General features: G+C 40.3%; 1 protein-coding gene across 4 annotated transcripts in view; it reads right to left on the reverse strand.

Annotated features, from left to right (window-relative positions):
• Nucleotides 1-12492, reverse strand: part of TMEM260 (transmembrane protein 260) — a 68343-nt gene that overhangs the window by 42736 nt on the left and 13115 nt on the right. For all 4 annotated transcript variants that reach the window (XR_015797660.1, XM_007438266.4, XM_088149699.1 and 1 more), the window contains one exon: nucleotides 12244-12395. Coding sequence is in view for 1 of the 4 variants with exons in the window: in XM_007438266.4 (XP_007438328.2) it covers nucleotides 12244-12395 (152 nt within the window). In the remaining 3 variants the exon portion in view is untranslated. The remainder of the gene's footprint in view (nucleotides 1-12243; nucleotides 12396-12492) is intronic.

Below are 12492 nucleotides of genomic sequence, written 5' to 3' on the forward strand. Positions count from 1 at the left end.
TTCCTCCAGTAAACAATCCCAGGGTCTTAGACCAACAATCATGAAACTTCTTATTCCCATAAATGTTCTCACATTTCTTCTTGTAAGGGTTTCTGGATGGCCCATATAGGAAATCTTGAAAGGAAGCTTAATAGAGCAGAAGCCTCATCAGTCTCAAGCTATTAAAAGTATTTAAAATGTATTTATTCTGAATCCAAATAGCTCAGGGCAAACTTTCCTCAGGGAAACAATAATCTTCTATTTCACAAGTAGAGAACAAATGGGGAGAACGAGAAGTCTTAATGCAGGAAGATGAATATGATTTAATGGGCAATGCTGAAACGTAGGGGGAGGAAATTCATAAGTGGAATGCAAGGATTGAAGGGTACGATTTATTCAAAAGGAATAGGCCACACACAAAGAGAGAAGGGTGACATCACGCTTGAAGGAGGTCCACCCATGCTCTGAGATCCATAAATCTGAGCATGAATGACCAATCAGGAATATTTGGGAAGAACACAATGGAAGGGAAACAACGAAGATATTATTGCGAGGTTATGTTATAGACCACTGAAACAGGCAGAATATCTGGATAATGTTCTTCTGGGCCTTAATTTTCAGAGAGCAGACTTAGGAATAATAGAAGACTTTAACTACCTGGACATGTAATGGACAACCCTCACGGCCAAGACTGCAAAGCTCCAGAAATTCCTCAATGGTCTTACTGTTTCATTTTCCAAAAGGCTGCAGAAGAGACAAGATAATCAACTCTCCTAGATCTGATCCCAACCAATAAAAAAGAGCTGGTTGAATACATGCCCACCAGATTTTAAGAGAGCCAATTTCAGCAAGCTCAGAGAAATATTAGTTGGGATGCTTTGGACAGAAATTCTCAATTTAAATGGATGGCAGGAGGGTTGGAAACCTCTCAAACATAAGATACTAGAAGTACAATTGTACCTCATTCCAACAGGAAAAAAATGGGGGTCAGCTTGGAAAATCATTCTGAATCCATAGGGAACTTTAAACTGTGCTAAGAGTTAAAAAGGACAGAAATAGAACATGGAAAATCAGTGTAATCACTAAGGAGGTATATTAGCAAGGAGCATACGGCTGCAGAAAGAAAGCTAGAAAGACTAAAATGCAAAAAGGATCTTAGGTTTACAAGGGAAGCTAGAAACAATAAAAAGGGCTCTTTTGGCAATATCAGTAGAAAAAAGTCCAAGGAAGGGGACTAGTGCTAGGGGAGAATGATAGAATGGTAATAGGTAATGGTAGGAAGGCAAACCTTCTCAATTCCTACATTACTTCAGTCTTCTTCCCTGGAAGAAGTGGAAATGTGTTCAAATGAACCTAAGCAGAAAAAAATGACAAAAGAAGAAGGTAGCAACCCAATACAAGTAGAGAGATAGTCTCAAACAATGTTAAGTCTTCAGGAGCACACCAATTACAGGCCTCAAAAGAGCTTGAAGAAGTCATTTTGAAGCCCCTTTTTGTGATCTTTGAGAAATCACAGAGCAAAGCTGTACAACCAGGGAGTTGGAGAAGGTCAAATACTGTTTTTAATCTTCAAAAAAAGAAAGAAAAAGAAGACCTGGGTAACTACCGACTGGTCAGCATGATGCCAATACTAGGCAAAATTCTAGGACAAATTATTAACCAGTCAGTTCATGAGCATTTAGCAAAAAATGCAATGATTGGCAGAAGGTGGCATGGGTTTATGAAGAATAAATTACGTCAAACCAACCTGATCCCTTTTGAGGGGGAAGGGGGGATGTACAGCAACCATTTAAATTGACCAGAGAAATACAGTGGACTAGTAAAAAAGATGACAAAATGTGGGCAGGACTATGTACCATTAGATGGATACTGAGCTGGCTGAGAATTGTATGCAACAAGTGTATGTCAATGGTTTCACATCAAGTTAGAGGGAAGTGTCAAATAGTGTAGCACATGGCTCCATTCTAGGTCCTATGCTATTGGCAAGGCAGAAAGCAAAAATTCTCAGTCCAGAAAAAATCATGATGTAATCATGGAACAGATGTTCTGAGTATACAAAGTTGGAAAAAGAATGGCTAAAAGTCTGTTGACTTGAAAAAATGAGACAGAAAGACATAGCATTTAAACCTAGGAGCAGACATATGGCTTCAGTCCTATGTTCTTTAGTAGATAGATTTTCTGCACGTAATGACTTTTTTTCTTGCTCTTAACAAAACAACTTTTTTAGCAGTATCTAATCTATTCCTGAATGTGGGGTTCAGTTTCCAGAGAGGAGAGATTTATAGCCACTCTTGGTCTGAAATCTGACAGAGGCAGATCTCTCCCATATCTACCCTTACAACCTTTACAACTCCCTATCACCCCCAGAGAACCCAGAACTGCCCTGCTGACATTCAGTCATTTTGCAGCTGAATTCCAGTTGTCGGATTTGGGGCTGGGGGAGGAAGAGTAAGGTTAAGGGTGGAGATGGGAATGATTTTCCACCTGGAGGTTCCTGCTCCCATTCTCACTCATAAAACCTCCAAAAAAGTGTTGAAAAGATGGCCCCACCCCTTCTAGGGCTGTCACCCAGCGCTTTCTGAAAGCTTCCAGGAGGCTGAGGTATGGCCCTTGAGTCCCCAGAGGCTGCCTAACCCTGATACAGGATAACAGTTTTGACAACATGTTAAATATGTATGTACAGGAAACTTCCATTTACTCTATTCCTCCAAGGACTTGGCAGGTGGGAACTTGTATATGATAGCTTGGAAATCTTCCTTGGTTGGATATATTAGACCTGGTCCTTGGATTGCAAGAAACTTTTGGGTCTTCAGGGTCCTGAATGATCAGCGCAGCCCTACCCACATAAGCCAATGATGAGGAATCATCGTGGAAAAAGGTTCGATCCATATTTAACCATACTTAAGTGACCAACAGATTTAGCACCAAAAATATTTTGCCAGTAATGCTAGTCTGCTAAATGTTTAGCTTAATTTTATTTCATGAAAAGAAAAACTATCTGGACTGACCCATGGGTGATTAGTTAAAAGGCAGACAACCCTCAAATCTCTCAAATATTATACATATTTATATTTTTCTGAATAGCCACTAGTTGCAGTTCCTTAGCATTTCATTCTGCTCCTGACATTCCCCAAAATCTGTGTCACACACCAGCTGCTTTCTTTCAAGTCTTGGTAAAGCTAAACGGAAACCCCAACCTGATTTACAGAAGTTCTGTTATAGCCTTCAGCACTCCTCTTCTTGTTACAGCTCTGTTGGTATAATCCAACCAAGTTCTGCAAATTCAAAGCCCAGAAATGCTTTGGGGAAAATACAATGCTTCTGCAGTACCCTTGGAGATAGTTACTGCTACTTGAATACTCCCTTATGGGACATCCCTGAGAAGTATTATGTAAAATAAGGGCACCGCCAAAAAGGACTTTGCAGTGAAATCCACTCTTTCCTGGGCATACACCTCTACAGGTGGCAGTGACCTCTCCAGGCAGCCCAGGTAACGTTATGACCCAGTCCATCATTCTGAGACGCGCATTCTCCTATGCATTTGAAACGCATGCATTTTTATGGCACACTTTAAGTAGAGCTTGGATGCCAGTCACAGAACAGAAAGGTGAAGGCAGGGAGGGAGGAAGAGAAGAGAAGGGGATGAACTTGGCAGGAAACAGACTTAGCAATTTAAATGTTTTATAAGTGGGGGTAGTGTTTTTTTTTCCCCCGATAATTGAGGAAACTTTTCATAATCTGACATTTGTTAAAAAACCCAGCAACTTATTAGAAATTATGCAGCAGAGTAGCTGTGGAAATATGAGCTCGCTTCACAATTACGAAGTGGAGCTTGGAAGCCCTGGCCTATTGTGAGAAGTGGCATAAACCCCACAGAGGGCCTATCAGCTCCCTGGCAGGCAGGGGACTGCTCCATTCAAAGCTAGAGATACAAGCTTCAGGGCAAAAACCTGGCGGCTCCCTCCTGACCCCGCAATCCCCTACTGCTGACAGATCCAAGCTCCATAGCAAATTAGACCTTCTCACATTACAATTGCAGAAGACAGATTCCATTAGCGGTATCTGAAATTGAGTGGAGAGCAGCTCCGTTATCAGACCTGACTCATAAGCGGTGCTATTAATCAGAGCTATGATAGCATTTATATATTTCAAGCTATCTGCGGCGGCTGTGATATTCTGCTACAAAGGGTTGATGGGACTTAGGGAAGGGAACAATGGAGCTTTCTGGGAAAAGCAGAGTAAATCAAGAAAGTCTATGACTTCCACACATTCTGAAGGGATTGTGGTTTACATAAATTTTCTCCCAATTGGAGACTGAGCTCTTCCTCATCTTACACGTGGGATTTAGTTGTCACTCAATGGGAACAGCTGTGAAAAGGTGAAGCGGCCCACCGTTCAGAATACTGCCTCCGCTTTTAAAGCAATTAACCCATGAACAGGAGGATACCTGGTGATATCAAGAGGATTAGGCTAGGCAGTGCTTTATTAACATTTCCTTGAACTAATTCTAACTCTGACTAGCTGTCATGAAAGGGCTCTTCAGTCTTTTTTAGTTTATTTGATTTTAAGGATAGAAAGGGAGTAAGTTGGCCTGTTTTTTTCCTCTCCTTCCCCTCCACTTGCCCACTTTCAAAATGAGGCTCATATCCTCAAGCCTAAAATGGGTCTGTTTTTTTAAGTAAATGCAAATTAGGATGGGTGGGGGAGTGGTAAGACCCTTTATTTAATGTAACTATTAAGTCTAATTCAATGCAAATTTGCTGCAAGGAAAACCTCTGTCTGTGTGTGTCTGTGTGTCTGTGAGAGCGAGAGAGAGCGAGAAAGAAAGAGAGATAAACTAGCCAAAAGGTCATGGTAGATAGTCACCTAAAAGAGAAATTAATACAAGAGCTTTCTGTAGTCTTTTATTCCACATCCTTGCTTTGTTAAAACTTAAGAACATACTTTTATTTAAATATTAGTGTCTTTGGAAATTTTGACAGGCCTTGCAATACACCAGAAAAACACCTTTATCTAGAACAATCTCTGAAGAAATGTTTCCAAATACCCCTTACTTTGGAAGATGCTACACTATGTTTATGAAGATTCTCAGTCATCCAGGTGGAATTGTCTGGAGGTTGCCATGACTCAGTCTCCAGACAAGATGCTACACTCTTTTCAAGTACATCATTTTTAATTTTCTGCTCCTGATGGTATGGGATGATGGCCACAAATGCAAACTTTGAAAGGAATAAATTATCTGCTTAAGGGTAAAGATTTCATCTTCTCCTTATAGGTAGTCCTCGTTTAGCAACTGCCTCATTTAGTGACTGTTCACAGTTATGACGATGATGAAAAAGTAACTTTGCAACCAATCCTCACATTTACAACCTTCACAAGTCTGTAAAGCAAAGCTGAAGTAAGATCATAAACACAGCTGTGATTTCACTTAGCAACTGCTTCGCTTACTGACCGAGTTGCTGGTCCCTACTGTGGTTGCTAAAGGAGGACAATTGTATTGGTAAATGGAAGTACAGCACACACACTTCAGACAGTTGAAAACCTGCACAATCATTTTGCCTCATAGTAAACAGGTAAGAACAGAGGGAAGTTGGAAGAGCATCATGACATGGGGCCTCATCCAACCCACTGACTAATAAACCCTCTGCCAAGCAGGAAGAAAGACCATAGTGCCATGGACAGAGATCCCAATAGTAGATGAAGCACCAGAAGAAAGTGAAATGTACCGTAAAATCTCACCTGAAATGAAGGTTCCTAAGGTTAAAAAACAACCAGCAAGGGAGAATAAATTGTAACTTCATCCCATCAGACTTGAAATCTTCATGCCAAAGCATAAAACCAAGGATTCAATGACAGGGTTCAAACATGTTCAGATATGATTTCTTAACAATATCTTATTGAATACCCCCCAATGGTTGGGTTCATACAACTCAATGAGTTGCAAATGCACAAAACCTATTTTGCCTTAGAGTGGTGTGTTAATCCAGCCAATGAGAAGCAAAGTTTCATTTAGTAGGTGAACACAGGCAATGCTTATAAACCATACTGAATTATAATTTATTTTGTTCTGCCTTAACTTTAAAGATTAGACTTTCCCTATAGTGCTTCATTCACATACACGCACACAACAGAATGTTTATGATTCCTTTTGCTTCTGACTTCTGCTATGTGTGTGAACAGGCAGGAGAATCTGCTTTACTGCCCCTGCAAATCCTTGATATTATACTAAATAAACTTCATTTCAAATTCAGTTTTCAGCCTTCCACTCCTTCTGCAAGAAATAGGAACTAAACATTAAAACAAAAGCAAGGCAAGCTTTCCCAAATGTTTTTCCATCTCTCTATATTAGCACACGCCTGCATTTTTTTTCAAAAGAAAGTAAAGAGAATTTCATAACAGGGCCAGAGTTACAGCAAAAAGTTACATATACTTCCAATTTATGCTTATATCCTTCCTTTCACGCTCTTAAGCAAACATGAAAATGTTTTGATGGTCTAATATCTGTTACGCAATTCCAAACGTACATGGAATGAATGAAAATGCCATTTCTCAGCACCCTTGGAAAATGCTAAATATACTGCTATAACTGCAAATTCTTAGCAAGAGATTTATTAAACAATGACAACTTAATTCTGAAAAATGCTAGCAAGACTTTTTTTTTTTTTTTTGCTATTTGGAATATAATGTCTATTTCTCATCTGCTAAAAGTGATAACCCAAATTACCACCCACATCTTCCCCAGCTAAGAGAAAGCAATCAAAATGTCTCTTACATAAAAACATTACATTTCTGTCAGCAAAAGACTTGCTGATTTCAATAAAACTCCATTTTTTTGTCTCCACTTCCAAAACCTCAACCCACAAAATAATTTTTCAATTTTATTTCCTGCCTTGTGACAAAGAAAAATTAGTCAACGCATTCACATAAATCAATTCCATATAAATTGTGATTTTACCAGCAACCAAATTTTAGGGAAGCAAAGAACAGTCTACAAGAAATATCTGGTTTTAAAACTAAGCAGATCAGAACATTCTCCCACACTGAAATTAAAATGATAAATCTTAAGGGGGGAATTAAATGTTTCTTTTGAAAATCATCAATTTCAGACAACAAGTACAGAAGGAAATTGGAAGGCTTTAAAAAACACAAACATCAAAAAAGAGGGGAAGAGACAAAAACTCTTGCTACCTGGCAGAATTCAAATTCTGATTAGAAGAACAAAGTGTCAGAATTCACTTAACGCTAATCCAGCATGTAGAACAATGTCCTCCTAAGCGGGAATGAATTAAACTACAAGAGTGTCGCCCAATTAAACATTAAAATGAAACTATCATGATCTGCAAAGAACGTGAAACTTAAGAAATGTCTCGAAAGGGATGCCAATAAAAGGAACAAAATCTATTGAAAGAACTGATTTACATAGCATATAAATGGAGAAAATGTGTACATCGGGAGGGGTGGTCTGTTTAAGAAACAAGACCCCGGCTGTAATTCTTCACTGTACTCCACTGTCGGTGCAGTAAACCCACGAGGCTGGTGTTATGTACAAAGAAGAAAAGGTTTTTAGAAGGTTAAGTTCAGGTCACCCGACAAATGAAATTGTAACCACCCCAAGTGACACTGTATAATGTCTTCTTCCGCTGAATCAATAGGCCACTCTGCACAAATTGCCGTGGAGATGGCTTGTTCCTTTCTGAAGGGTGCGTATTGTTTGATGAGAAACAGACTTCCCACTTGAACTGCATTGTTCCCGAAGGATGCGTGCTTCATTAATTATTTGGCATCTTAAAAAAAAAAATTGAGAAACCATCCGTATTCACAAGCGTCCATCAGAATACAGAACAGACAGTTTTTGCTCATCCCACCTACCTCCCCAAGGGAAAAAAAACCCTTTAAAGTCTTTAGGGTTCTACCTCATGTAAAGGTTAGGGATGTCTGAGGTCTATAAATCTGCCCCATGCTATTTAGACCCCAGTGAAATTTTTCCAGTTAAAATGATCTGTCTAAACCATTCGAGAGGAAAGGAAACAACTCTTCAGACACTGGAAACAAATTGGTTGAGCCATTCCAAAGGAACCTGAAGGGTCCTTTAATTTTTATTTATTTAAGAAGAGGTTGTCGCAATGTGTGGGCAAACAGCAGCTGCCAAGTCAAGGCAGATTGGACAACCGAATCTGCAAATATATTAGCAATATTTAAGCGTCTATAGTGTTAATGCAAATTCCTTTGCAGCAGCGTGTAGAATTGGCATCGTCTATAAACCAATGAAACATCCCAGTACAGTGAACAAACGTTGCTGGAAGGGTATATTTCCAGCCCTCAAAATCAGAAATGCATGCACAAATATTTAGTTCTGAAGGTTTTAAACTCTCTCTCTCTCTCACACACACACACACACACATAGCATAACACAAAGCCAGGCCAGTCAAAAGGTGCCACCCCCAAATCAGGAAACTCTGAAGGTAACCTACTGATTTTCTGGGAGATACATAACAGCCTGTTTTTGTTACTGGCACCTTCCAGGAAAGAAGGAATGAAGGAGATGAATTTCCTCTACAACTTTAAAGCATGCATCAAATATTGTACAGGTTTGCATTTATAATCCCAGTGTAATTAAATATTAATGCCATTGTTTAAAACCCCCAAAATTAGTTTGCCTGTTTCTTCACCTCCCACAAATCAACTGAAATACCACAAAAATTACCCCCTTCCAATGCAATTCCTTTGTAAGGTTTCAGCCTGTGAACTTAAAAAAGGTGAAGGACGAAGGTGGATGGCTTCAAGGAGCAGGATTAGTTGGAATGCATTAAAGATTAATTTAAATGAGTTCAATGGGATTTCTCCACCATCAGCACACCCACTAATGGAATGTGAGCAGTTATTTATTCTTCCCTAACATATATGCTCAACGCAGTTACTAACTGACAAAAAGCATCGTTGCCTTGAGAGTTTCTGCTTTAAATATTTTCCTTCAAAAGCTTTGGGCCTTTTATTATTTTTAACCCTCTTTCTTTGCACTACACTGAAAATTAGTTAAGGGTGAATTATCTGATAGGGGAAGTCCTATTCATAAAATCTTAAAGAAGTGTACTTAAGCAAATAAGGGACTGAAGAGAGTTCTCCCTGCAGGCAGGCAGTACGTAAAGCATTTATCCCAGCCGAGGAAAGAAAATCATCCGCCGAGCCTTCTTCCCGCTCACCCTGCATTAATTTCAACCAAAGATCGGCAGGAGCACTTGGCAAAGTGCAGGACAGGTTTGGATTTCAAATTAACATTACGGGAGAATGCTAATCCTTATTCAATAGAAAAGGAAGTGTGTAATAAGGGACACTGAAAGACTCGTAATCGTTCCTATCCCACTATTTACAGGTGGCGTTCATCTTCCTGAGAAATTCCAGCCTGTTTCTTTTGCACCATGGAATTTTTTTTCTTATAGAATAAATAATATTTTTTCCTCCTAAGAATTGAGATGTCTGACTTCTCTCAAAATATTCCCAGGCAGAAGGAGGCCTTGTTTTTATTTTTTCATAAAAGTTCAGAAAGCTGTCATAATGGCCAGGGTGACCCAGTGTGTTGGTGCTCGGGCAGCGGCAATGCAACGCGTAGACGTTAATTGGCCATGAACATTTTTTTTTACAGACTGGCCTTGGGCAACTCAGTATCTATCAGCCTCAGTTTCCAACCCATAAAATGGGATTATTGCAATGATTAACTGTACTTTCTAAATAAGATTAGAAAGTCTGCCCGAGAGGTTTCTGCAATCCCTTAATTAAGAGCAATGTATTTATATAAAAGTAAATATTTTCCAACGTTACTGAGTTGGGGGAGGATGAGGAGGTGAAGGAGCTTCCTGTCCTTTGAATATTTTCAGAATAACTTTTATATGGAAATAATCTTACTGTTTTGCAAAACAATCCAATTCTCCCTTAAATATGGGGCAAGTAAGTGATTGGAAAACAAAAATACCAACTCTCCCAAAACCTTCCCAGAAGATCCTTGCTTACAGAAACTTTTTGGGTATCCTAAAAATTAAAGGGCCCTCAAGTCATTAAGTATACCCCCATCTAAAAATGTCATTATATCAAGCAAAGTGAATACAGTTAATCACCAAGGAACAGGGCCTGTTTCTCCTACATGACAATCTCTCTCATTTGGGGTTTACATGTGAATCCCCAACCTCTGTGCAGGGGGCCAATTGCAGGTGTCTCTCCTGACCAACCAATCCTCAGCTGAGAGGAAAGATCACATTCGGATAGAAAGGATTACTATGACTGGATTTGTCCACACGGTCCCAGAAGGCACACAGATGATCACAGTGGGAAGTCGTGCAGCCCTCCATTCAAATATCAGCTCCCAAAGAATCCAATAGGTCAGTGTTGTCCAAACTTGGCAACTTTAAGATGAGTGGACTTCAATTCCCAGAATTCCCCAACCAGCATTCTGGGAGTTGAAGTCCACTCATTCTGGGAGTTGAATTCTGGGAGTTGAAGTCCACTCATCTTAAAGTGGCCAAGTTTGGACAACACTGCAATAGGTAGCCTTAGGCAAGGAAGTCTCTCCCAGCCTCAGTTTCCCCATTTGCAATAATGGGCATCCTAGTACAGCTGTACTTTGCAGGGCTGATGTACCACTCACAGGCAATGCCGTTGAAGCCCGTGAACATTTCAGTACGCTACAGTCTTATTACTATCATACTGATAGCGTCAGCTGCTCAGACTCATTCGGGAGTCAAGAAGCTGCTAAATTTACTAACGAAAGAAAGAAATTTCACTGTGGACTGCTGCCCATACCCTCTGGATGACAGCACCCAAAGAAATTTGATCTCAAAAAGCAAATTAGGGTTGGACTCGGCTAGTATTTATATAGAAGACCACTGCGAAATCCACTTTCCTATTGTTGCCAAAAAAAACTACACAGATGTGTCCATGAAGTGGGTAAGGTACTGGACTAGGGGCAAGGAGACCCGAGTTCTAGTCCCATCTGAGCCACAAAGCCAGCTGTGTGACTTGGGGGCGGTCACGCTCTTTCAGACCCAGGAAGAAGACAGACAATGGCAAATCACTTTCAAAACTGCTGCCTAGAAAACTGTACGGACTCGTCCATGTAGTCCCTGCGAGTCAAGTCTGCCTAGAAGGCGAATCGCTAGAACCATGAAGTCACCAAGCACCTGAGCTCAACGTGAAGAAGACTTTAGCTCTGCCTTTATGTCTGCCGTAGGTCATTCCCAACTACGAGGGGAAAAGTCACATGGCTGCCCCCTGCTTCTGCTCTGCTGAATTAAAGCACAGAGAAACACCTCTCGCACATGCAAATACACGTGAAAGGGTTATAAGGCAGTCCTTTGAAATTTGGCGTCCTTCAGACTGGGGAAAGCTACCCAAATAGCGAAATGCAATAGTACCCAGAGAAGCCTTCTCCCTTGAGGATCAGAAGACAGAAGGGCGGGCAAAGTACCAGCCATTCCTTACGTCCTTGTTCTTGTATGCTTAGAACACGGCATCCAGGGCAAAAAAGTAGGTCTTGCTGGCAATTCCCTGCAATTTGGCTCACATAGCCACGGAGCTGCAATCCCTGCTTTTCTGTTCACACCATGATTCCCATACATTTTACTTTAATTCCATACAATTTAGTCAGTACCACGTCCTGCTTACTGTACTCTGCACAGGTAAAATAGACAGAATAAAAACCATCAAGAGGCATCTGCCTCTGTTTTGTAATACTAGCAATTAAAAAGTTTGCCAGTACAGCTGACACTGGTATTGTGAATATTTTTTAAAAGCCATCTGCGTCTTTCTATAATGACAAACTTTGTTACTTCTGGTTAGATAAACCTGGTCACTGATGTATGATAATAAGACAGAACAATGTTATAACTCTTCTGAAATAAATTAGTTTGGCAGTTTTGTGCTCTGGGTGTTCCACATTTTTGTCTTTCTCTTTTTTTCGGAGGAGTTCAATGTTAAATGTCCAACTGAAATCATGTAAACAGTAGCCAGTTGGATCAATTAACAGCCTGCAGGGGGAACCGCTGCTTTAATGGCCCACTAGATGCTAAAGAGATCAAATTATTACTAACTTTTACATCTAGCTGCACTATTATATCATAGAAAAATATCCTTTCTTGTATACTATGAAGATATTTCACCAGAGAGATTTTATTGATCGTAAGGATGGTTCACAGAATATTCTGCATGTGATTGCAAAACTGCACTGTGTATTTTTTCATATTGCGAGTTGGAAGGTACCCATAGGATCTCCCGTACCTGACAACTGTATAAAACAGAAGCGATGCCGCCGTTGCTCCCAACAAGGCGCAGAGGAGACTGACGCGATGCACGGCAGAACCAAAGGGGAAAAGCTCAATTGCCAGTTTTGCCAGAAGAGTGAAGAGGGGGTAGCCAGGGGGATGAGCAACCTGCAAACAGACAGAAAAGGCTTTTGCTCTGAGATGTCACAATGGCTGTCTAAGGGGGAAATAGCTTTCTTATTAGCTTAGTCATAAACCGTTCGTT

The sequence above is a fragment of the Python bivittatus genome, unplaced genomic scaffold, assembly GCF_059951505.1.
Source record: "Python bivittatus isolate LINGU-HERP-01145 unplaced genomic scaffold, Pbiv_v1 ctg000580_np1212, whole genome shotgun sequence".
NCBI classification, from domain to species: domain Eukaryota; kingdom Metazoa; phylum Chordata; class Lepidosauria; order Squamata; family Pythonidae; genus Python; species Python bivittatus.